Consider the following 26513-nt stretch of genomic DNA (forward strand, 5'->3'; position numbering starts at 1 on the left):
TTTGTGCATGTAGCTCACTATTTGTAGACAGAAGTAGTACATGTCGGAAGATGAGTTTCTAAAGTGTTTGTGCTTAATACACTTCATTTTCAGGCTACCTACGAATGGGCAGCCAAGCATAGAATGTATTTCATCTTCCCTAGTAATTTCACACACTGGTCATAGGAAATTTTTCATCAAGTATTTCCTGTACGTGTAGAAGTGGGTTGCCAAATCAGTAATGTTAAGTAAAAACATTTTATCATCAGAACATTTAGGAACTTATCTAGACGCTTTTAATTGCAAGAACATCTAAGGATACAATTATTAGAGTTTCCTAACATTTTATACACACCAAAGGACTCACTAGGGCTCGTGTCCTTCTTCCAGTTTTGCCAACTACAATCTACAAGTCTCTCACTGAAAGAATGCAAAACATCAGTTCCCTTCTCTCACGTTTTACCAAACTCAAATCCATGTTAGCATAAGCACTCCAGCACGTGACCCAGCTACCTTTGCCCTTTACGTCGATGTGGGTTTTTCATTATCTATCTGTAACACCCTCAACCAGCAGCGTACAGAGGCAATTTACTGTGATTGGCTAGGTATCTGTTTAGCTCATTATACACATGCTAATTTGTCCTACGAACATTAGCAGCAAGTGCAAAAAGGCAAACTCGTTCACAGTATTGTGTAGCTTTCTTTAATCCCAATCTTTCTGATCCAAACTGTATAATTGACTGTCTCTGACAGTCGAACACTTTGAGAAACATACCAGTATAATAATTATTATAAACACGTAGCCTTTGCACTTTGCATAACAAAACAATTTTTCCGTCGTGCGTGTCTTTACTGATCTGAATGGTGTGGTATAGATCCAAGTGTTTACATGCATTCACAGTAGATAAACTCGCTCTAACATACATCCATCTCTCTCTCTGTCACTTAAATTTCCGCCTCTCCTAAACACAGCAATATTACTATTATTCTTATTGAAACATCATGTTACATCTATAACGTTTACAGAGATAAGTGTCACATTGTGAATAACAAAATACATAACTTATTCTAAATAAATACTCTGATTTGGGGAAAAATGTTTATAAACGTTTTTCTAGCAGAAGTGACAACATGGCATAAAGCTAAAATTTTGAGTGTGCTCCTTGGTGTAGCCAACGACAGTTTAACCCTACTGCTAGTGTGTGTTTACGAATTCAAATGTACATAACGACTAGAGAAGGAAAAGCTCCCACACCAAACCATGGATCATCTTTTCTCGAAATGTTCCGCAGTCCTGACAGCTCTCTGGTGGCGGTTCACTCCATCTCGCAGTGGGTTTCCTGCACTTCCTGCCAACACCCTTCTACGAAAAGAGCGCTCAAGGTTCACTTCCGCCGACAAATTGTATTCAGAGAATACTTTGCTGCCACATTCAAGTTTAAGGATTTAAATCTTCAAAGCCCATGTCGTCGTAAGCTAGGTTAAGTTTGAAAACTGTCCTTGGACATTCTGTAGACAGGTCCTATCCTTAACTTTTTTATTAGTCTCTGCCTTTATTCTTCTTTTTCCCTATTTGCGACACACATTCTGTGGCGTCTTCATCAGAAATACATTTATAATAAAATAAATTAAAATTTTTACCTACAAGAGATGAATCTTACACTGAAAATGAACAAACTTATCTTTTTCTGAAAAACAATAGTTTCGCGTTTAGCGTGCAGTGGGCAAAGAACAAGTGGCCTGGCGAGAATCACGTGATCAGTTTCGCACAGGAAGCTGACGAGAGTTCCGTGTGTGTGTGTGTGACTTTACCACCATCCAGACTTCCCTCGACTGCGACATGTGAGATATTGGGTTTGAGACAGCACCTCATTCTGTTCCTTCTTTGCTGTCTTTGGCACACGTCTGTCAACCAGCAGGCTCAACGGCTCAACGGCTCAACGGCGCTCTCGATGACATGACACGCTGGGATCCCCGTACCATCGAGATGGACCAGGACACAGAACTAGGTACACAATTCAAGTTGCTACTTGTAATAAAGTTGGCATCTGAGCCAGTTCTTCTTATGGTAATTCTAATGTCAGAGATCTTCTTTCAAGTCTGTTGCAAAATTGTAATGGTTCACTTACACTAAAAAGTAATTGTGATTACTTAAAAAGTCATTGCAAGATAGTATTTCCGAAGATCTGAGTGAACCCACCAACCACAGCATACTTGCTTCTCAAGATATAGACCTATAAATACCACCATAGAAAAGGTTGAATTCGTGACGTCACGACTGTCCACGGAAATATAAGGTCCTAGCTGTCCCATTGAATAAGTCAACGTATTTTGGGTTTGTTTGTTTTTTTGTTTTTTTTTTTTTTTTTTTTTTTTTTTTGTAAACTGATGTTTGTAGCCTTACGTCAACAGAAGGAAGGAAAGTCGCTTGATCAGATTGTATGAAATACAGTCTTGCACACAGCTATGCCATTATTTGATAAAATTTTGAACTTATCATGCATGCATAAAGTTTCTTTTGAATTCGTCCTATCTTAAGACTAATACTCCAGCCAACTATAGCAGGATTGTCTTCAGTGACAGAAACGATATGCTAAATCATTAAGGCTCAAAAGTTTGGGCTTCAAAAGAACCGTTTACTTACAATCGCGCCTGGGCCGGTTCGAATTTCTTTTTCCAAGGACAATGTTTCGTAGGACCTAACCCGAGCTTTGTGATTATAGTCACTTGCTCATGTGACTTAATCTCCAACCCACATGGCTTTACACACACACACACCACCTAATTTGTTTTTTATTTATTTATTTTATTTTGGTGTGTTCAAATGAATCGGTTATTTTGCTGCGCTTCAATAAAGGTGAAATTGTAGCTTTTGCATGAATCACGCAGGCTAGCTCTCGTGAAGCGTACATTGTAGGTAACGATAAACATCGATGTTTTAATGTCCCTCCATTGTTTCAAGGTCTGTCTCCACTTCCAATGTTTAGATTGTAATGTTTCCAATGTCATGTTTAGAAACAGGAACGATCGAGGTGCTATACATTTTTTTTTTCTAAAGCCCTTTTATCGTTGTCATCAATAAACGTAAATTTCCGCAGTATGCTGTACACTAGTCTATAAGAGTATAATCTAATGGTTAATTTTTAAATGATGTTGTTTGTAATGTTTATTAAAGCTGCTTAGTCGTGCCACAAACTGTCATATGTGGAGTCTTCATCGAGCAGACGACAACCCGAAAGAAGGCAGTGTGTGTGTAAATCCATGTGGGTTGGAGATTAAGTCACATGTGGAGTCTTCATCGAGCAGACGACAACCCGAAAGAAGGCCGTGTGTGTGTAAATCCATGTGGGTTGGAGATTAAGTCACATGATTAAGTGGCCAATCACAGGGCTCGTGTAAGGTCCCTACATAACATTGTTCAGGGGAAAAAATATTCGCAGCCGGCTATGACTGCTAACAGAATCGCACTATGGGTCCCAATGCGTCAAGAACTAAGATTAACTTGTTTCCTTCATGAAAGACGACGCAAAAGGTCAAGGAGCGGTGTTTTAGAAAATATTGTAAAAAAAAAGATTTTTCCTAATCCTTAAACAAAAGCAAAAATTTTCAAATATTCAGACTCTGGCATTAATGCTCAGCTTGCTAGTTTCATTGCCATTGCTTTTTTAAGAAATTACTTTCCTTTTAAGAACTATCAGATGGAAAGAATGAAAAAAATCAATGTTTCTTGTCTTCTTAAGACATCAGTCAGTCAAAACTATCTGTATGTGGCTTCAATATGGTCTGGAGATAATGTAAACAGAAATTGGTTTAAAAATGTTATTCAAATTAATCATTTTTCCTTGGTTGTTTTGTGCAGAAATGTGTATAAAAGCCACCTGTTGCTGACAATGCAAGAGACGAGATCAACAAACGTAATCTTTAACCTTTTCACCTAAAAGTCATGAACTCAATTCTAGCTTGGATCAGGGCTTGCGTCGTGCTGCTGTTCGTCGAAAGCAACTTACAATGCTTAGGACTTCACTCGCGAGAGGAGGCGACTGAACATCTTGACGCAAGTGATCACGTGGCCGCACCGGCCCCACCCAGCGCCGACTTCTGCTTCCGAGACTATTGCAGATGTTGGAACGACACATGGCCAGGATGGTCGGCTGACTGCTCACAAAATAATGGAAGCCTCACGTTCATTCCCATACTCAGTGAGCCCAAAGTAACCTTCCTAAACTTCTCCTATAACAAAGTCCAGGTCATCACCGACGACTTTTTTGCCAATGTCACCGACCTTCGGTATCTGGAACTTTCCAATAACAACATCATCAACATCAGTTTCCAGGCTTTCAAGAACCTGACTAAGCTGGAAGGTCTCTACCTAAACTTTAACTATAATCTCACGTTCGACATTCTTCGGCCAGTCTTCCTGATACCGACCCTGAAAAGGCTCGACGTCAGACATTCCAGTTTGACACCTCCGCCGGATGGCTACTTCAAGAACTACTTTTCGCGAAGTCTGGAGACTTTATTCCTGCATGAGAACGAAATCGGCGACATCGACTTGGCTGTGTTTAATAGCTTTACAAGCTTACGGAAGCTCGGCCTGGCTACGAACTACATCTCGAAGGTGACCACAAGCAGTCCTACGCATCTGGAGATGTTAGAAATACAGACAAACGGCATTCTCAGATTTCCAGAGACTTGCATAAACGGAAGTCACGAATCGCTGTTTCCGAACTTAAAGCAGCTGTGGCTCATCGAGAATGTGATGCGGTGGCTTCCAGCAGAGTGTGTCTGCCCAAACTGTCAGTGTTGCTGATGAACGGAAACGTCTTCAAGCATTTTATGAAAGACATGCTTCATTCCTTTACGAGTCTGATCTCTGTCTCCCTGAACGCCATGAACACGAAACCGTGGGGCATTGATGAATTTGCTTTCAGAAGTCCCATATTGAGAAATCTTTCTTTGGCCTTTAACCATCTTGACTTTTCCAGGAACACTATACATCCCGGAGCCTTTGCAGGCATACCCCACCTGAGATATTTGAGCCTCTACCAAAACTGTTTTCACTATGTAGACGACAACCGATTCAACGAGTTGTTCGGCAACTTGACAAACTTGAACTACATTAACCTCGGCTATTGCATAGTCACCAGCATTTCCAACAAGACCTTCCGGGGAATGACATCTCTAACAACCATCGACTTCTCTGGCAACAAGCTGCGCTTCATACCCGAAGGGACATTTGACGAGCTGCCAGACTTGACAAGCATCGACCTGAGCAGCAATCAACTGTCTTTGATTACAGAATACACATTTAGCGCGGCGCTGCGAGGAAGACTCAGCTACGTTTATCTTGGGTGGAATCTGTTTGAGTGCACGTGCGACCTTCTGTGGTTCCGCCAATGGCTTCTCTCCAGTAAGAATACTTTCGTAGACGGTAATTACTATGAGTGTTATAATGTGGCCAACACGACTGTTACCGAGTTCTACGTGGACCAGCAAGCGTGTCTGCTGAGTCGTGACACTCTCACCATCATCACAGTCGTCTCGTCAATGCTCATCTTCACGATCACGTTGGCAGTGACGCTCTTCCGCTACCGCTGGCACTTCCGCTTGCTGCTTTACGAGGCCTTTCGGGCAGGATCCAACCGCAGGCGCAGACGCCTGCGCAGAAATTTCCAGTATGATGTCTTCGTGTCCTATGCCGAAGGGGATTTAAGCTGGGTCCTCACTCACCTCATCCCCGGTTTGGAGGACCGCATGGGTCTGCGTGTTTGCCTCCACCAGCGAGATTTCATACCGGGACACAACATCGTGGACAACATCGCTGACAGCGTGGAGGGCAGCCAGAAGATGATGATGGTCTTCTCCCAGCACTTTGCTCGCAGCCAGTGGTGTCAGTTCGAGCTGGCGCTCTGCCTGTCGCATGTCATGGACCACGATGACGACCTTCTGGTCGTTCGCCTGAGCGACGAGTCGACTTCACGTGACATGACAGGAGCCATGATGGCTGTGCTCAAGACGACGACCTACATTCAATGGGAGGACAACGCCTACGCCAAAAGCTCCTTCTGGGGTCGCCTGACCGTTGCCCTTCAGGACCTTCGTCTAGGGTTCGAAGCCAATACGCTCACGTCTTTACAAATGTAAGCTGCATGTTGCGCCATATTAAACCTACAGGTGCAGATGCCTACGACAAACTGAAGCACGTTTCTGAAACAAATGATATTGAAAGTTCTTTGAGCAAAGTCGATGTTTGAAAATGTCTGAAGAATGGAACAAGCTATTGCCTTTGATAACAACAACAAATACAATCGCTTTAAAAGCGTTTAGCCTTTAGTAGGGAAAGCGTGCTTATACAGTCATGAGTAATACCTTTTAGAAAGTTCTTCTCCTTGTTTACATCAAAACGTGTTTGTTTCTCGATTGTTTGATTTGTTGCTTGTTGATTACTTTTGAGGTATACTTAATGCCAGGGAAATATCTTTTCAAATATCGAAAAGGTATAAGAATTTCTAAATTAACCATTAAATGGTTCATGCAGAACGTTAGTACTAACATTTAAAGAGGACTTGTTCATTTCTTTATTTATCCCATTTGACAGTTGGTCAGCTGGTACGTCATTAGGGGATAAGAAATAGACGCGATACAAGAGACTGGAATTACGAAGAACTTTTGTACAGTTTGTACTTGTTAGTAAACCTGATGGTGCTGCTGCAGCAGATCTTGTCCAGCCTTCCCATTGCTGCTGCTGCGGTTAAGATCCTGATAATGATGTCTGCCGTAGTGTTGCCATATTTAGAAATGGTGACTCCAAATACTTACTTAAAGCTGTTCATCTCCTCGGAGCTGTGCTTGTTCATGTACATCTTTGCTTTACCGTTGCCATTGACGATGACTCTTGTCACGCTGGTCTCCATTTCACATGCATTCATCTGTGTCACTCTGTTAGTGAGGTCTTGCAGATCGCTTGCTGTTAGGTATCGTCTGCAAATGGTATGTTGCATATTGAAATGGAGATGCGATGATCGTGAAGGGTTTCTCGCAAGATATTCTCAAACGAAATGTTGCGCAGTACAAGCAAGAGAGGACATCCTTCATCCTTCATCCTTCCTTTATCCCATTCTGCGTTGATTGAGCTCTTGTACATCAATCGTGTTGAGGCGATTCTGGACAACTTTCATCATCACTTTATTTGGGTGGTTGATTCGCTTGTTGTTTGCTGTTTTCTTGTTTCGTTTTGTCTTTGTTGTTTCTGAATTGGAAACGCTTTGGCTGTAGAGAGAAGTCGATTTGGTTGTTGACCAAACGATCTGGAGATTGCCAAGTTTCCGTCCTAGATTCCTTGTGGGGTTGGAGGATATTGGTTAATATGAGTCGATGGCTTTGTGCAAATTCTAGAAATCTGATGACCCTGGATTTAGCTTTACCTTGGCAAATTTCACCTACTATTCCGATCTAATGCTGATGAGCGTCTGGACTTATTTGGCCTCTATGACCCTTTCAAACTATATGTAAACCTCATCCACTTAATGCTCTTCATGTTTGGAGATCGGAGCATAGGCTTGGTCAATGGATACTTTATGAGGCCTGGTAGGGTGAATGGGGATCGCCCTTATAGGGTATGGGTGTACAGCCATTCATGGCTCCAACCACATTTCATCCTCATATCTTTGTTCTTTTTGTGTGAGTGGATAGGGAGTTGTAGATGCGCGAACTAACTGTGGCAGCTAGGAATAGTTTTATTTGACCGATGAACATTTAGAGACAAAAGCGAAGGGACTACGGTGACCATGCACTTGTAGATAGTCGAAAAAACAAACAATAGGTACTGCTTGTAGCTTTTAGGTGACCCGATGCTTGTGGCATGATTAATCACAACATTGTCACGATTTTTAAAAAACAATATGTCTGTTTTGTGTCGCCCTGGTTACAAACACTTGAAGCCGTTAGTAGAACTGTGTAGCCGGATAGAGGCGGGAAACTGCGATCTGCTTAAACGGTTGCGTAAGTGGTGCTCAGTGTATTGTCCACAGCACACCACTCAGGCACAATCGCCAGTCACTTTCCGGTTAAACATTTGACAAACACAAGCAACTAAGAACATGCATGCACGTGTGTATGTGTATGATCGGATGTTATGTTTGTATAAACTTGTACATAATAATGAGGAGAACATTATACTTCTTGATGTTTTCGAATTCTATTCCATATGGTGTTGGTGAAACTTTTATTCTGCTTAAATAAATCTTCTCAGAAAAATATGAGTAAAACAAAAGCCGAGTTTGTCTATGTACTGGAATGTAACTGGTCTCAACTCTTTTGTAATGACACAACACACAGCAGGTCTGTACAGATTTCTACCGAATGACATGTTCTTTAACAAACTAAATATCTTCAAAGGTTTTCAAAACATTGTTCAAAATTGTTTTGAATTATGCACACAAACGATGAATCTACATCAATAAAAAGCTAGTGGATCAACATTTGTTGACCAGAACCTCAAGGTCTGAATCTCCTTTCAATGTCAAACTGAGGCGCCTTCACTACCGCACTTTCAGGACTACATGAATCGATGTTTCACAACTCTTGTTTTATTGATTCTCATTTGATAGATAAGTTTGATCGAAGAGCGTAATTTCCTTTACTGCATACTTTTATTTGACTTACTTTGTGTGTCCGGTTAAAGTTTAAAATTTTTTACGTACTACCCATCAGCCAGAAGTGTAAAATTTCTCCAGTTACTCATTTCCGGTGACACTGCAATATTAAATCATTTCCAGCAGTTCACAAGTAGTACAAATTTTTAAAAATTATTTTTCTTCTTCAGAAAAGTAAAAATTCAACAAGAAACGTAACTGTGCCGACTTGATTCCACTTTCGTATACAATAGTTCCTTCCCTTGGATAATTTTATTCAAAAACAACAACAAAAAGTTAAACGAAAAACATCGATAACAAAATCCAAAAGACTAAAAAGTTTAAAATAAAATAAGCCAAAAAATAATGTTAAAAACACTTTTATCTGAACTGAAAATGGTAAAATAATTTTTATAAGGTCTCAGGATTTTCTTTAATGCATACAACTTAAAAATATAAAAGTGGGAGGGCCACTCTTAGAAACAGTTATAAAATTTTTTCAGAGTTTTCCCCACACTTTCATATTTTAATCCCGTGCTAACTTTCCTGTTTAGTTCAGACTTCTCATATTCCAGCAACTAATAGTAATAGAGCAATGCTGGCTCTGTATTCACTAACTGTTGCATACGTTTACAAAATCCGAAGACGAAACTTCGTTTTGGTCCCAGCTTTTAAAGGCCGAAGTTTTGTGTCCGGAGGAAAGACAGTGGTATCGCCCGTGCGAGGGAAGGTAGGAGTACAGGCGGTGCTGACTATTTGTGTCCAGTCGTCTCAAATTACTACTGTACCTGGACAAAGGCGGGGTAGAGATCAGAGACACCGCCGAGTAGCATGGCCATAACACGTCTTCCTCCTCCGACCATTGTACTTGCCGCAGGGTCTGAGCGATGAGGCGAAACGACTTCTATGTGAACCTACTGTCACAGGCTCTAATTCCTAGCAATGCAATGTCTTTCTGAGCTGAGTACTTGGTGTTGGCGGTTAGAAAGCTGAAGTGAAACGGTTTCCAACTGAACACACTGTCAGGGTTAGGACTGAAGTATTCTCCACCAACAAACAAAACTAGAATATACAAAGAAGAGAAGAAATGAACAGCGAAAATGACACGAACATAAAAACAACTGAATTTTGAATTTTCAAACAAAATCAGTGGCTGGAGGCCATACAGATTGATACATAACAAAGCAAAATCACCAGTATAACAATGGAAGCACAGAATTTAACACTATTACTGATCCTTCAATTGATATCACAGAATAACAAACATGTAAAGTGAACAAGATAAAAATCAGCTATAACATACGAGTGACAGGTGGGTCTTGCAGTCTTAGACTGGAATGAACATGTCTATATAGACAATACATTTATCGGTGTGGAGCTGTACCGTGGTAACAACAATTCAGTTTTGAAAGTACAAACATTGATGGTAAATTATTATCTCATTAATCAATTTGTTATTTAAATTATATTATTAATTTCCAAATCTTCATCCGAACTACTGTCTGTTTCAATTAACATATTTTCCTCATGTTCGGAATCAAATTTGTATTGCTCAACGACACATCTCCAGATATCCTCTACTAAATTATAAGTTTTCTTTTTTAAAGTGCGTTGTCCAAGCTGTCTCCGATTGTGTTGTACACTTGCTTTGTTATAATTGGAAGTAGAGTCTCTATCAACGTGTTCATTCCAGTCTAAAACAGCGAGACCCATGCGCATGTCATAGTGCCTCGTGTTTTTAATATGAACACGCTTAGGCAGATACATCAGACATATATTATTAAAACTTTCAACATAAAATGTGTCCCTAGACATCACGTAGTCCTCAGGATGTTTATACAAAACATGGCCATGTAGAAAGTCGCTCAGCAGCTTGACAGCAGCAGGATCAGTCAGCACTATTAGAGATGGTATATATAGCGATTGCCTGCAAGGTGAGGCTAGGTTACACTTGTCATGGATGTTTTGGAAATGTGTAATACATCCATCCAACAAGTGCCTAAGTCTCACAGGGTCGCCATCGCAATGATCTATACACCAGTACACATGATCTCTAACCGCGCTGCTGTCTTGTGGCTGAGCTGAGGATGCCACGTCTTGCCGATGTTGACTTTACTACCTTGCGCCAGTTTTTTCATCCCAGCCTTGATACTCTTAGCGACGTGCCACCTCTCGTTGATGTTTCTAACACCTTTATTTTTCACTAACTTATTTATTGTCACGTTACGATCGTGAACGTGTTCATGAATTCTAACACCTGACTCATTCATACTTGCATACATCCTCTCGCATCCCACTGCCTCGTGCCGCTGGGTGCACACGTCGTCCTCTTTGGTGATATGCTGGAGGTTTACAACCTTGTGAGTCGACAGTCCTAAAGTAACATGATCAGTGTGATACGAATTTTTCCGACAAGCGTGCCTTGCATCTGTCATCACACTGATCCCGTCGTCCACAGGAGACTGTTCTGCTGCAAGTGCAGCTGCGACGGACTGGCGCTTCAAGACGTCAACTACTGCAGAAAACCGTGGAAGCCGTTTTCTCAAAAATGCATCATTCACATGTCCCAAATTGGCAAAATTAGAAAATTTTTTATATTGAATGGGGATGATCCCCGACGTAATGTACGCAAGGTACATTCTTTCGTTAGCAAAATAACTGTCACCTAGTGGGGACGACGAGCTCCAGATGATAGTATGTCTGTTGGCACAGCATAAAGTGATGGTCAGCACATGCCCATCCATTGTTGAATTATTCACTTCTAGCGAAGACTGGCACGATACTGAATGTGCATGAACTTGATCAATAATATCCTTCACCTTGTCGTGCTCACCAACAAACAAACATGGAATTGCTGATGATGTTTGTTCTTGCGTGGGTACATTACACTATCTTGACTGCAGGGAACTCAGGACTTTCACCGCTCAAGAAATTATCCAGTAGAGAGGACACAAAAGCAGACCGGGACTTACATCCCGATTTTTTTAGCCCAAGTTCAAACTTATCATTAAATATTTTTCTTGCTTCTTCGTCATAAAAAAACAAGCGTATATCTTTTGTTACAACATTATACTCGTAGGTTTTAACAGTGCCGTCCGCCAAAGTTCTCTTACTGCGTTTCTTTAGTGGCGTTGGGTTTTTTCTCCATTGTAAACACTGTTTGGTAAATCCAAGATCCTGTAAAATATGTTAAAATAGTCCTTGAACTAACAGTTATTTTTACCAGTGGGCCTGATGTTTTTTCACGTAAAAATCAGCGCCGACTCACACGGAGAAAAGTCAGTCTTCTGAGTGGATTTTGATCACTTTCTTGGTTTGCGTCCCTATTCCCCCAAGTTTTCTGTCTGAGGCGTAACGGTTGACCACGAGGTAGAGAAGTTTTGAGCTGCAAACTCACTTCGATGTTCCTTCCCAAGAGTTGATTGCAAAAAGCCTCGAGTTTGCCTTCAAACTCAAAATCGAAACATCTGGCACGTGGCATTCACGCATTCGATTGGTCAGACATACCACGTGTCCTACCATTACAGCCAATCACACACTACAGTTAGTGTATGACGTAGGTCCCATCAGCCTCTGCGTGTTACGTAATTCAATTGCCTAATTGTCTTAGTTATTCATTTCTAGTTCACGTTGCGTAACATTGTCCTTTCTCTTACGTAATCAAAGTACGTATGTTTCGCTCTAAGACTTGTCTGTTACGACGATAACACCTCGTGGCTACATCTCACCCCCGCCTTACGTCACCGCCATGACGTGAACGGCCACGTGACTATCTGACTCTTCCAGGCTCTCATTCTGTCTGCGTCGTGCTAGTTTGAGTACAATTTTTTTTTTTATTTCATTCTTCGGTTTTGTGGACTCAGGAAGACACAAGCACCGATGACCTCCACCAGCACAATGGTCGGGTTAGATAAGAAGAGAAGAGATCGTGGGGGCACTATGTTGCAGTCGTGAATGTGTTGGCATTTGTTAAAAGTTTGAAACATTGCAACTCAACCAAGGTGTACTTTAGGTCAGTTATCAGGAGGAATGAAACTAAAGTATTAAATATTATTATCCCCTCTTATGAGAAAAGAAAGATGTAGAAAGACAGTATGTTCAGATAGAAGCGTTTCGCCTCACTTTTCTTAGACCTACAGCAAGTACTAGTTCGGCTGAGAAAGGCGGTTTTATTGCTAAATTAGTTTGCAAGTGAAACTCGTTTAATTATTTGTATCAGTTTCAAACACATTCGATCCCCCTTCATCTCATGATTTACGGTAACATTCAGGATTCCACTGAAAGTCTGAGCTGAGGGCGCAGGTCTTGCAGAGGTTCGCTTTTCTACCTTTTCTACCTTTTTGGAAATCTTCACTTTGAGCCAAGAGGTGCACGACGACTGAATGTGTATGCACGTGACCCTACAATGTTATTTCACCTTGTACTCACCAACAGACAAACATGGACGTGGGGCCGCTGTTGTAGATGGTGAATGGGGCTCTGTGTTACAGGTGTGAATTGTTGCCTATTTGTAAAGGTACGAACATTGCACTCAAAACAGATGTATTTTATGTCAGTCACCAGGGGAAAATATTGAATATTATCATCACTTTTGAGTGAAGAAAGATATAGAGAGATATAAACAGATAGACGAAAGCATTCAAAATAAAGTTTTAAAATGCGGTTGTCTTTGTGTTTGTGTAATTTCCGCTGTTCATCTCTTTCTCCCTTATTTTTATTTGATGGAGAATACATTCAATTGTCGGTCCTAACCCTGACAGTATGTTCAGTTGCAAACCGTTTCACTCCAGCTTTCTAACCGCCAACACCAAGTACTCGAAACACGTTTTATGGCTCGGTTTATCGCTTGCGATCTCCACCCTGCCTCGGGGCCAGGGTAGCAATTAGGGAAGACTGACCGCTGGTACTGACCCCGTGTACTCCTACCTTCCCTCGCACGGGCGAAACCATTTGAAAACACGCCCATTTCGACTTCGGCCTTTAACATTGTAGCATAAGACTTCATTTATTTGAATGATTGCATACCGGTAAAATCTGTTAACAGGGTCTTTGTGCCCTGAAGGAAGATATACTTCGAAAAACAAAATTGTGACTAGGATTACGAAACTGCGGCATACGATTGCAGTCCTGTGTAACTGGCCGTGTTGCCGAAAAAACATAAACTGTGAGGTACGTGCTAGCAATAATGTTTGTTTCATTCGCGTGATACATCAGATCCAGTGTGTGTGAGAGAAAGAGAAAGCGAAAGCGGCACCGATTCTGTGTTCAATCCTCACAGTGTGTCCAGTGCCTTGCACACAACGTATTTCCTACTTGAGGACTGTCTATATTACCGGTTAAGGCCAACAGCATCAGCAGCAATGCTGTTTCGCATGCAATTGGTCAGCATTTCATCTCAAATCTGTCTCACGGTATACTTTCCTGGCATTCCAGAGTTTTAGTGCTGAATAGTCCAAGCACACTTCATTGAAACCTATATTGTTTCTCTTTTTTATTACTGCTCCTGTTATTAGCGTTTTGGTTACCCCTCATCAGTCTTTGGGTATTCTCTCTCTCTTGCAATTTTTTCTTTATCCTCTACTGCAGGGATGCCCAACATACGGCCCGCGGGGCATATCCGGCCCGTGACGCAGTGCCATCCGGCCCGCGAAACTTCTGCCCACAGTGCAGGAAATCGGCATGTTAGTAATATATAAAAAAAAAATAAAAACGAAAAAAAAAATACGAAAAAAGGGAAGAAGAAGTATTTATCCCCACGTAGTGGTGTTTCCCAATCTTTTTTTCGATGGACGAACATTTCGATTCAGTGCTCCGACTTGGTGTCTCTACGATGCAGCCGGACATTCAGAAGTTGGTTTCGGAAAAACAACTTCAAATTTCCCACTAATTACTACATAATTAATGGTAAGTACAACTTGTTTCTAATAAAAATGGTATCTGCTCTATTTATTTTTTCTTTTTTGTATTTTTGCGGTGAAGTGGCCCGCGACACGGCTGTCCGAAATGGATATGGCCCGCAGGCCGAAAAAGGTTGGGCATCACTACTCTACTGTAATACAAAATTTGATATTTTTATATATTTTCACTATCCTTTTTCTCATATTTCGTACACAATATTACTTCTTATAACTAGTCTTTTGTTAGCAGAATGGTGTTAAGATGCTGAAGAAATAAATCATGAAACTCCTTTTTGTTACAGCCATTGTTATCTCAGTTGTGAAAGCTGCTTTTTTAAGTCATTGTATATTGATTGTGAAACTAGTCATTACCATTTCGATTGTGCAACTGAATTGTAACGGTCATTTTTATAACGATTGCATTCAAAAATTGTTTGTCACGGCCACTTTTATGTCGATTCTAAAATTAGTTTGTCAAGGTTACTGCGCCCTCTGCATAAAGCCAACTCTCAATCAAAGCATTAAGGACTTTTCTGGAAGAGCAGTGCTTAGGTTAAAATAATAATAAAAAAGACACCCCTAAAAAAAAAAGACCTTACGACTGTGCATACGCACGAGCACGAAGACACACATGCTTGCGCGCGCCTACAAACACGCGCAGGCATGCCCACGCCATCAGCAGTACACTGAAGTTTGACTGACATGATACGATTGTTAGGAGCAGCACCGAAAGAGGAAATTAAATGTCAAGGAAAACTCTTTTTTTCTGGAAGCCCACGCAGCATGCAGAGAGAAGAGGGTGAGGACGGAAGCTGACGAACACGAGCTCAGTTTCGCGAAGGAAACCGAGTTGCGGTGCAATTTACTTCTCGGGGATATACCCCACTCGAGCTTCACGCACCCAAGACGATTACAGTCTCGGATACACCTTCCATCTTTCTTCTCTTCGGCACGTCTGTCACAACCAGCACGAAACCAAAGGTTAAAATTTGCCGCCCATCATCTTTGCCGTCTTCTGCCGAAGTGAGAAAATTTCATCCTACATGGAATCTGTCAATCCCGGCTTCGAACTTGTTGAGCCAGCTGCAGAGCTACTTGGTCTGTGCTTGAGTAACCGGTTAGTATCAAATTCGTTGAGCAGTTAAGACCCGAGAGAGACTTCAGCTTGTTCCAAAGATAGAGACTTGGACACATCAAACTTTATAATCAATGCTTTCATCCCCTTATCAACCGTGACTGCTTTATTTTTAACAATATTTAATAAAACCGGACACAGAGGGACGGAAAACCCTGCACCAATTTATAGTTGACCTCTTCAGACATCAACCAACTAGAAAAACATCAATTTTCTAGCACTGAGTTCGCGGATGTGTTTTATGGGATTTTTACCAGGACATATTAATTTTCAAGTAATTGCATTTTCTTGAGTGTCTGCAGCAATGTAGGAGGTAGTCAGGAGGGCAGCTATTTCGTGGACTTGATTCTCCAGATGTTTCTTGTGCGTAATTAACAATAATCATTAACCTGTTCATCTTCAGGTCATGGCCCCCCACTCAGTTCTAGCTTTGGCCGGAGCGGGAACCGTGCTGCTGTTTGTTGTCTGCCGATTGCAGTGCCTGGGGTTCATGCCGCACGAGGAAGACAACGTCGCTGCGCCTGCCCCGGCCTCAGCCAACGTCTGCTTTCCAGATAGTTGTAGGTGTTGGAACGACAGAAGGTTAGAATGGTCGGCTGACTGCTCACAAAATAATGGAAGCCTCACGTTCGTCCCCATACTCAGTGAGCCCAACATAACCTTCCTAAACTTCTCCTATAACAAAGTCCAGGTCATCACCGACGACTTTTTTGCCAATGTCACCGACCTTCAGTATCTGGAACTTTCCAATAACAACATCATCAACATCAGTTTCCAGGCTTTCAAGAACCTGACTAAGCTGGAATATCTCTACCTGAACTTTAACTATAATCTCACGTTCGACATTCTTCGGCCAGTCTTCCTGATCCCGACCTTGATAAGGCTCGACGTCAGACATTCCAGTTTGACACCTCCGCCGGATGGCTACTTCAAGAACTACTTTTCGCCGAGTCTGGAGACTTTATTCCTGCATGAGAACGAAATCGGCGACATCGACTTGGCTGTGTTTAATAGCTTTACAAGCTTACGGAAGCTCGGCCTGGCTACGAACTACATCTCGAAGGTGACCACAAGCAGTCCTACGCATCTGGAGATCCTAGAAATACAGACAAATGGCATTCTCAGATTTCCAGAGACTTGTATAAACGGAAGTAACGAATCGCTGTTTCCGAACTTAACGGAACTGTGGCTCATCGAGAATGTGATGCGGTGGCTTCCAGACAAAGTGTGTCTGCCCAAACTGTGGCAGTTACAGATGAACGGAAACTTCTTCAAGCATTTTGTGAAAGACATGCTTCATCCCTTTACGAATCTGACGTCCGTCTACCTGAACGCCATGAACACGAAACCGTGGGGCATTGATGAATTTGCTTTCAGAAGTCCCATATTGACAAATCTTTCTTTGGCCTTTAACCATCTTGACTTTTCCAGGAACACTATACATTCCGGAGCCTTTGCAGGCATACCCCACCTGAGTTTTTTGAGTCTCTACCAAAACTATTTTCACTATGTAGACGACAACCGATTTTCCGAGTTGTTCAGCAACTTGACGAATTTGAACTACATTAACCTCGGCTATTGTTCAGTCGCCAGCATTTCCAACAAGACCTTTCGGGGAATGACATCTCTAACAACCATCGTCCTCTCTGGCAACACACTGCGCTTCATACCCGAAGGGACGTTCGACGATCTGCCAAACTTGACAAGCATCGACCTGAGCAGCAATCAACTGTCTTTGATTACAGAATACACATTTAGCGCGGCGCTGCGAGGAAGACTCAGCAACGTTTCTTTTGCGTGGAATCTGTTTGAGTGCACTTGTGACCTGCTGTGGTTCCACCAATGGCTTCTCTCCAGTAAGAATATTTTTAGAAACGGTAATTACTATCAGTGTTATAATGTGGCCAACACGACTGTCACCGAGTTCTACGTGGACCAGCAAGCTTGTCTGCTGAGTCGTGACACTCTCACCATCATTACAGTCGTCTCGTCAATGCTCATCTTCACGATCACGTTGGCAGTGACGCTCTTCCGCTACCGCTGGCACTTCCGCTTGCTGCTTTATGAGGCCTTTCGGGCAGGATCCAACCGTAGGCGCAGACGTCTGCGCAGAAATTTCCAGTATGACGTCTTCGTGTCCTATGCCGAAGGGGACTTAAGCTGGGTCCTCACTCACCTCATCCCCGGTTTGGAGGACCGCATGGGCCTGCGTGTTTGCCTCCACCAGCGGGATTTCATACCGGGACACAACATCGTGGACAACATCGCCGACAGCGTGGAGGGCAGCCAGAAGATGATGATGGTCTTCTCCCAGCACTTTGCTCGCAGCCAGTGGTGTCAGTTCGAGTTGGCGCTCTGCCTGTCGCATGTCATGGACCATGATGACGACCTTCTGGTCGTTCGCCTGAGCGACGAGTCGACTTCACGTGACATGACGGCCGCTATGATGGCTGTGCTCAAGACGACGACCTACATTCAATGGGAAGATAATGTGGAAGCCAGAAACTCTTTCTGGGGTCGTTTGACAATCGCCTTGCAGGACCTCAATCGTCCGGAGTATGAGGCCAGTGGGTCATACACGGGCGTGTATAGGTGAACTGCTGTCTGTTTGCCGAGACCAACGCTCGCCTCTTGGAAAGTTCTCCGCTGTTAGTCTTATCGAACCTAAACAATGAACGTGACTTAACCGGAAGCTCTGTGTACACCAGCCTCGTTTTAGTAGTTAACTAGAAAAAAGCGTCTGTAAGCAGTCCAGTAATACAAGTTCGTGGTTGAGATTTAGACCGCTAGTTCGTCGCATTCAAAATCCAGACCCACAATACTGGTACCGCGTGTGGCAAACTGAAGTACGCTTCTGAAACAAATGGGAGTTTACGGCAATAGTTTAAAGCGCCAACCTGGTTATCCCTGAATGCTCTGTACAAAATGGTCTTTGTGATGCCAGTTTTAGTCATTTGTCCTGAAGTCATTTGAACATCCAAATGTTTTGGTATTTCATTTTGTTTTTAAATTTCCTTTGTTTAGAAAATACTTTAGATTTAACGATTCAGACTGAAAGGGGAATGATTGGAGATGGCGGAAACAACTTTCAAGGCAGATGGTCACTGCGACCAGCCCATTGGTAACGTGAGCACCATATTTCTCTTCTTAAAGCAACCACTAGTTTGTTGAACATTCTGTATACACTTGTCACTTGTATAAAATACGCAACTGTTATCAGTTCTGTTCTATCCACTACGACCAATGCTACTCAGTTTTGACCCTTATAGGTTAACTAGTTGTAAGTACAGTTCCCTGTCGTGTACAAGACCCATCCGGCCAGCAAACCCTTAACATATATTGATATAGACATTATCTCCTCCTGACTAAAGAGACAAAAGACTTTCCATACAAAGTGATCAGCCCAAGTCCTATGAAAAGGTTGATTCTTAATGTTATTCAATGAAAACATAGAAACTTAAAAACATTTAGAAATGAAAACTAATAGAAAATAATTTATGACAGTCTTTAATATAATGAAGGATAAGTTATGGACTTATGGACATAAATTGTCACAAAGCACACTTTGACAGAATGCTTAAACAAAAAAAAAGAACTTTCCTTTTGTACACTTCACTAAAAAATTTTCTTAATCAGAGAATAGAGAATTCTATGAAAAGACATTTTAAACTATGCCAGAGACATACACAAGCTGTTCAAAAGGATCCTGACTTCTTGCACACACGGCTGTGAAAAACATCTAAACTATCGTTTAATTTATGAAAGACTTTGTCAGTCTGTTATGCAAGAGCTAAGATGTTATCCACATACAAAAGCAAACAAGTAATGAGACCTGATAATGCTTGAAAATGAATAACTTATACAGTATTACTAATAATATCCAGATGATAGCAATACCATCTATCACATCTGAGGCCAGTCTTAACAGGGGAGACAATGCAATCATGAACAACATTGAACTTCTAACACTAACTGCATAAAAATGTGTAAAACAAAACAAAAGAAAATTTTAAAACTCTACAGAACTAGAGATTGCATGCATAGTAACAAAACAGATAAAAATGAAAAAGATGTAACCGAAATTTAACAGTCAAACTATTTCATGGAAGCTGGGGGTAACAAAATTGGTGTTAGCACTAAGACAGCAACTTAAGTTATATCAGGCAAGGCAGCCAGGTCTGTAAACAGATGCCACATGCAGAGAAAGAACAGCATGCTATAATGAGTGCTAAACCCAGGACAGCCAACCCTCACCGTATTGCTGACAGGAGCTGGACCACATTGGGCTGCCCTAATTTCATTAGGGATAAAGATTGCCAGAAACAGAAACTTTAAAAATAAAGGTAGCCTAGGATGTAGCCATGCTACACGAATACCTTAGAATGAAATTGCAAAATATTACAACCAATGACCTCTTACTGTCTGACATCTCTGCATCCAATGTTACATAGCCCCCAGCTTTGGATTTTGTGGGAAATTTTATTCACAAAATAGATTTGTCAACACTGATAGTAAACTTTAAGAGCAGTTTATATATTCACATAGATGTATAAAATACTTGTTCAATAAGATAGCAGTCACTCCAAAAGCATTTATAAACATACAGATAAAGCCTGGAAACAAATTTCACAAATTGGGCAAACATGGACACTACAACTGGCAATGGCTATAAGTCAATTCACACAATGACATTTAGGTTGGGATCTGTTTTATATTCAGTTTATTTCAACACATAGCATCCCACTACAATGATATATACAAACTTGCTTATGTCTAAAACTGTATACACGCTTTATTGGAAGTCTTTAGAATTACAAACCCCACTCTTACGTAAAATCAGCATAATCTGTTATTTTCAAATAAACATTCCTTGTTAATTCTGATAATTAACAAAACAAAAATGCTTATTAAAAAAACTACTTCGTTTAGTGTACAATGCAGCATTAGGTAATAAATTTAGGTATAAATGCACAATCATTTTTACGTTTAGTTGTCAATTTGTCTGAAGAGTTTAAAGAACCGCACCATTGAAGCAGATACAAGATACAGCACAAAAATGGTGCTGACTGTTGCTATCCTTGACTCCACACCCATAAACTCAGACCATAGCTTCTCACCAGTCAGCTTCTCCATTATCGTATCCAGAGCTTCCTCAACAATTGCCAGGACATGCCGGCAGATTACCATCCCAATGGTGGACAACATTATTACAATCATGATGTTGAATGCTAAAAAAACCAGCTTGCGCCTGGAAGCGCCTAGCTGTGCACGAGCCCCGTGACTGTTACGCAGGTGCTGAAGCAAGTTCTGAGGAAGAAAGCTCCCAGGAAGAGGGGAATTTCTGAAGCTGCGCTTTTCTTGCCGTTTACGTGCCTTGACGTGAACTGGGTATTTCATTTGTATACTTCTTGAGAGTCCTGAAAAACACAGACCTCACTACTTAAAGCCTACTTTAACTGATGTTCATCAAGAATGAGCAAAGGATAAGGCTATCCATGGCTAGGAACTCAAAGAAAAGGTCTCAGTGTCTTGTTATTTGCAGAATTTCATGTAAATCGAAATCTAAAAAGGCTAAAATCTGAATGAAAGTAACTGATGACATGTTATACATTTTGCTTTAAATTTGAAAGACACATATTAATGACAATGGTAGTGAAAAAATGTACTTGACTTTATAAAATCCGATAGTCAACCTGACAATAACATGCACAATGGTGTATATCTACATGCATCCCTGACTTACAAACTACTTCATGGCTAAACTTTGACAAGCTTTCCCACTTTGGTTTTCAAGTTTTCTTCTTGTTTGAAAAAGGGGAAAGGATTGATGTTTTACGCCGTGCCAGCAGCTAAGGCTATATCATGGCTAGGCAGCCAGCCCTGTTAACAGATGCCACATGCAGAGAAAGAACAGCATGCCCAAGACGAGAGCTGAACCAAGGACAGCCGACCCTCACTGTATTGGTGACAAGCGATAACAGTTGCGCCACCGGACCACCCTTGTTTGCCATGGAAAGCTTCTTTAAAAAAAAATGGTACAAGAGCTAATTAAAGATTAAGCAACTGAATTATCTCATGAATTTAGGATAGAAAAAAAGCATCATGAAGCCTATAAGCAAAAGCATCTAGCAATTGTGCAAAGCAACATGACTTACTAGTGTTGGGGATGCACTTGACAATGATCTCACGACAAAGTGGACACTTTGTACCCACTGGTGTGCTGACTGCAAGTTGTCGCAGACAAGAACTGCAAAAATCGTGTCTGCATGGCAGGGTAGTGTGAGGGCATAGCATAACTTCAAGACAAACTGCACAGGTAAATTCTAGTGGAACCTCTTCTGATTCCAGGATGACTGTCTGCAATAGGAAAAGAAATTGTTGATTATTGCTTTATGTGTGATTACAGAAGAGGCAAAGACTAACATAAGTAAAGGTAACAGACACCTGAAATCGTTTGTGCCATCTGCGGTCCAGCTGCTCAACCTCAGATGAAGTGCCAGTGGTGCATGTGTTGTTTCAGGTGCACACTTGATGCAAGTTTGTTTGTTTTATATTGTAAATATATGTCACTTGCCTTCTTTTTATATTGCTAATGTACATTATTTAATGCTGCATCTTGCAAATAACTTTATTCTTACTTTTATTTTTAACTTTTACTTTGAGCACCTTGCCGTGTTCAAATTGCTCACTGCAACAAATAAAGTAGATCATTGTCACTGCAATCCGAAAATTAAAAACAAATTAGGTATTTTTCTCACCTCTGTTACTCTGGCTTCTTCCATTCTTTCTTTAAGAGTTTTTCTTTCTCTCAAAGTAGCCCCTTTCGGTCCTACAGTTTTGTCTGCCACTTCTGAAACTCTTCTGGCTCCATAGTCATAATCAACCTCCTGAAGAGCCTGGAACCTGTTTTCACTTTTGAATCCTCCTGACTCTTCCGTTTCTTCTTTGAAGCAGTGTATGTCTGCACGATCTTCAAGAGAATTTTTCTGATGGAAGGCACATTTATCAGATGATGACGATGATGACAACACATTGTTAAGGCACTTGTGCAGCAAATCCAGATCACTGCAATCATTATATGCTGAATGCTTTTTTTTGTTTCTTTTGTGTAGTTCTTGCACAGTGTGCTCTGAATCAGTGACTGATGCCTTCTTTTCTGAATAGGTTGTTTGTGCGTTAATACTGTGCAACAAGGGCCCCACATCATGTCTAGAGGTATGCTCTGTAAGTTCTTCTCTAGTCCTGTCAGAATGCCCACCATTATACCTACTACTGCATGAACTTATGCAGACCTCATCATCTGTAGCTACATTTTGCATTACATTCAGACAAACTACTTCATCTGAGTTGCCCTCTGCAAAAGTAAGACACTGAGACAATGACATTAAACTGTGTTCTTTTTCAACTTCTGAAGTAGAGGCCATGGAAGAACCTGAACACAACAGCTTTTGGTTTGCAGGAAACATTTCCTGGTGTTTTTCTTCATAGGTCTGCACTGCAGTGCCTACACACATGTAATTATGTGCACTGCTGCTGTCCATATTATGTGATTCTCTTTGGCAAGGAGAAATACTTTGATCCTCATCATCAAGCAAGTGCATTCTAAACATGCAACTGTGAAAACACTTTCTGTTAATATTCTCAGAACTTCTCTGAAGTGTATCTTTAGACAGATTTTTTGTATGCAAGGCAGCATCTGAAGCCACTGGACTTCTATGACCCTGAACAATTTTCATGCCAGTTGCCATATCACAAGAAAGTGCTGGAACTTCATATACAATGTCTGCATCCTTCCTTCTATTTAAACCCCCTCCTCTCTCAAGCAGAGGGCTGCTTTGCTGCAAAACACAAGCCTGTTCCAAAGTTCTGATCTTTCCTGATCTTTGGTCATCAGAAAAAGAGTGATGCTGTCTGCATCTATACGCAACAGAAAGACTTTGTGGACCTAGGTCTGCTTTGTCACTGTCTGTTTCTGTTCTAGCTAAAACCTGTATTCTGTCCCTTGTGCTTGTGTTGTCATTCAAATCTTTATAAACCTTCAAATGTTTTGCATCTAAATCCTCTATCATATCACTTAACTCTGGGTTCAATTTCAACTCCGAAAAGGCAGAAAAACTTGTATGTTTCTCCTTAAAAGAAAACACTTCCTGCAGCTCTACTGGAATACCAGCACTCCTAGCAACATTTGTGAGCTCTCCCGTGAGGTGAAAAAGAGAGGGGCCTGCACTAGAAAGACTGGTATTCACTGCAAAGTCCATGTACATCATATCAATGCGATCTCTCAGAAAATGCACAGGAGACAAATTACGTTTCCCACAACCACACATGCAGGCCTGCCGAAGAAAATTGAATGAGCCTAAGCGACCGCCACACTTGGGACAGGTGATCTTTCCACTGGAGTATAAGGACTGAAAATACAAAGAAGCAATAAGATTGTTTGAGCTTTATATACTTCTTTTACACATAATTTGTAATAATTTTTTTCTGTTTAGAAACCAACATTTCTAATTTACATTTACTCAATATCAGAATACCAAGAGACCACAGTCTATGTATCTCAGTGACACACATTAGCATGTTTATAATTCACAGTGACATGCATCAATTAACTCTTCCTACACAATTTTCCCCCTCAAAATCAAGTGTCTTCATAGCTATAGCTCAGCTGCATCGATACATTCATATTTAATGAGTTGAGAAGTGTTTATGCTCATCCACTAATAATAGTGAACTGTTACCACGCATTTACAAAGCTTTTGTATACCACCAGGACAATGATAATTACTTCCTAATGTTTTTCTCACTTTAAATAAAGGCTGTACAGTTGTCATTGTCATCATCACTATCCAGATAGTTTTCACATCCTTCTAATACTCAGAAATTGGACAATTTTATTGTCTGTTTACATAAGACGATGACAAGCAAACATGAAATTCAAAACTTTTATTCCCTCAACAAATTTGAATATTTGTTACCTTTATTACAGCTGCTGTGACCCATTCAGGTAATAAATCTACCAACAGAAACAGATGAGTCTTCACCTGCTCCTCACAGATCTGCTGGCCATCCTCACCTGAACAATTAATTTTCAACAGTAGATCATAACAAGCTTGTGATGCAGACTTACCAAAAAAGGGTTTTCCATGGAGACAAAACAACTATAGGACAAGTAAGGAGTGACTTTTACTGAAAGTCTACAAAACAATGATTTTTAACAGAGTGATTCCCACTCAAGTATGTATGTAAAGGTAAGGCAAAGGGTCTCATAGCCTAACTGCTATAGTAGCACAGCACTCTGAAGCCAATAGTTCATTCTGTCAACGGTACACCATGTCGAAGGTACACCAGTGAGGAGAATTTCCAACAGAGCTAGCAGCTCATAAGATAATGTGCTTAATCAATATTGTAAGGTGGAGATCCACTAAAAGATCTCAATGTTTTATAATTTTTATGACACAACATGTTAATGCTATATCCTAAATATCCAAAGTGCTGAAACATGTTAGAGATTTGATATTTAAAAAGTCAGCACTTCTAAACTGGCAAACTGTATGCAGCTTTTGGAAAAAGTCCCTGTTCTCTAAATAGTGCTAGTTTTCTTTATGTTGACAATATAATAATTACTTATTTTAAAAAAAAACAGAAGAATTTCTCATTTCCATCTTTAAACGTCATAAAGCATTTTATCATACATTAAAATATAGAAAGATGATTCAGAAAGCATAGGTCTAAATTTGAAATGTACTTTTCACATTGAAGGATGTTGCATCTATATCAACAAGTGATTCTTCTGACAGGAGGAAAGATGAACACCGTCTGCACTTCACTTTCACCTTTCTCATTTTCTTCCATAACTCTGCAAAATAAACAACACACATAAAAAGCAAACTATTTATATTCACTAGATATCTTAATTTGCATTCATAAAAATTTCACACACACACACACACGATTATCACTACCATTCAATCAGCTGTTATGATAGAGTGTTTACTGAAGAAAATCTAAAAACAAACTTAAACAAAAATAGTGCTATTTTGAGAAAAGAAATGCAGGTTTATTACATACATGGACGTATATGTGAGCGAAAACACACCTTGAGAGCTGAGTACACTAACAAGTACGCTACAGGCGATCAAGAGAGAGAAAGCAGTGCTTACCATCTACAAATTATTAACAGTATGCTGACAGCACTGAAGCATGTATTCCAGAGACTCCTTTAAGAGAGGAAGTAAAAATAACTTTCAATATCGTCCGATGCAGAAGCCAATATTATTGGTTGGTAAGAGTGCAGGAGGTCACGCCATCGATGTTGCTGTTCAGGCGACGAAGGCGAAAATAAAGGTCATGGCCATGTCATCCAAGGGAAGTAACTTTCGAGAGTTCATTCTGCTGAGCCTTGAGTAAGATGTGTAAAGTAGACCTGTAAATGCGATGTTTTGTACCACCGTTAATACGAGAACTCTCCGGTCACAACACTTATTAGTTCAACTGTTAAACTAATAGTCATCCACGAGCCAGAGGTAAGCACTAATGAAAAAAAAACCAAAAACAAAACAAACTCTTTCGATTATTTGCAGATATATTTACATTTGTGAGATCATAGATGAGCATGCAAACCATGGCGGTAACACTTTTCGGCTGCTTCATGACGACGATCGTTCCCGAGCCCTCGCACAGTAGTTTTTATTGGTTTTAACCACACATTGCAGCTTTTTATCAGTCTCAATCATAAACTAGTCTTTCAATCCCCAACACACACACAGACCGAACATTCAAGTCCATCAAGTCGGTTTACAGTATAAAGCAGCCGACATGTCAACGCAAAGCGGATGAACACGCGATGTGAGAGCTCTTGTATTAATGGAG

At 40.8% G+C, this 26513-nt stretch overlaps 3 protein-coding genes across 5 annotated transcripts; 2 read left to right on the forward strand and 1 right to left on the reverse strand.

The window, feature by feature from the left end:
• Positions 1-1686: 1686 nt before the first annotated feature.
• Positions 1687-7869, forward strand: LOC112557012 (toll-like receptor 4). Its single transcript, XM_025226578.1, is given in 3 exon segments — positions 1687-1988; positions 3839-4782; positions 4785-7869. Coding segments are annotated over 2 exon segments (2199 nt in total). The 5' UTR covers positions 1687-1988; positions 3839-3922; the 3' UTR covers positions 6124-7869.
• A 5728-nt stretch (positions 7870-13597) lies between these two features.
• On the forward strand, positions 13598-18821 carry LOC112556995 (toll-like receptor 4). 2 transcript variants are annotated; one of them, XM_025226546.1, is made up of 3 exons: positions 13598-13781; positions 15283-15626; positions 16048-18821. In XM_025226546.1, exon 3 carries the CDS (start codon positions 16051-16053, stop codon positions 18238-18240), a length of 2190 nt encoding a protein of 729 aa, XP_025082331.1. In that variant the 5' UTR covers positions 13598-13781; positions 15283-15626; positions 16048-16050; the 3' UTR covers positions 18241-18821. The 2 variants fall into 2 exon arrangements, with proteins under 2 accessions (XP_025082331.1, XP_025082332.1); XM_025226547.1 differs by lacking the exon at positions 15283-15626.
• Positions 18822-19070: 249 nt separating this feature from the next.
• On the reverse strand, positions 19071-25988 carry LOC112556993. Of its 2 annotated transcripts, XM_025226543.1 has the most exons (7): positions 25805-25988; positions 25390-25500; positions 24620-24717; positions 23810-24052; positions 22403-23614; positions 21800-22001; positions 19071-21061 (listed from the first exon to the last, which is right to left on the reverse strand). In XM_025226543.1, the coding sequence occupies exons 2-7, from the start codon at positions 25484-25486 to the stop codon at positions 20631-20633; spliced, it is 2283 nt and encodes a 760-aa protein (XP_025082328.1). In that variant the 5' UTR covers positions 25487-25500; positions 25805-25988; the 3' UTR covers positions 19071-20630. The 2 variants fall into 2 exon arrangements, with proteins under 2 accessions (XP_025082328.1, XP_025082327.1); XM_025226542.1 differs by having other exon boundaries at positions 22403-24052.
• Between the last annotated feature and the right edge of the window lie 525 nt (positions 25989-26513).

This window comes from Pomacea canaliculata, linkage group LG2, assembly GCF_003073045.1.
Source record: "Pomacea canaliculata isolate SZHN2017 linkage group LG2, ASM307304v1, whole genome shotgun sequence".
NCBI lineage: Eukaryota > Metazoa > Mollusca > Gastropoda > Architaenioglossa > Ampullariidae > Pomacea > Pomacea canaliculata.

Coding starts and splice junctions, on each gene's coding strand:
- LOC112556995 (XM_025226546.1), top strand. CDS start 16,051: ATGGCCCCCCACTCAGTTCTAGCTTTGGCCGGAGCGGGAACCGTGCTG.
- LOC112556993 (XM_025226542.1), bottom strand. CDS start 25,486: ATGAGAAAGGTGAAAGTGAAGTGCAGACGGTGTTCATCTTTCCTCCTG. Junction 24,718..25,389: donor AACATCCTTCAATGTGAAAA/GTACATTTCAAA, acceptor TTAATTGTTCAG/GTGAGGATGGCCAGCAGATC. Junction 22,002..22,402: donor AAGAAGCCAGAGTAACAGAG/GTGAGAAAAATA, acceptor TTCCTATTGCAG/ACAGTCATCCTGGAATCAGA.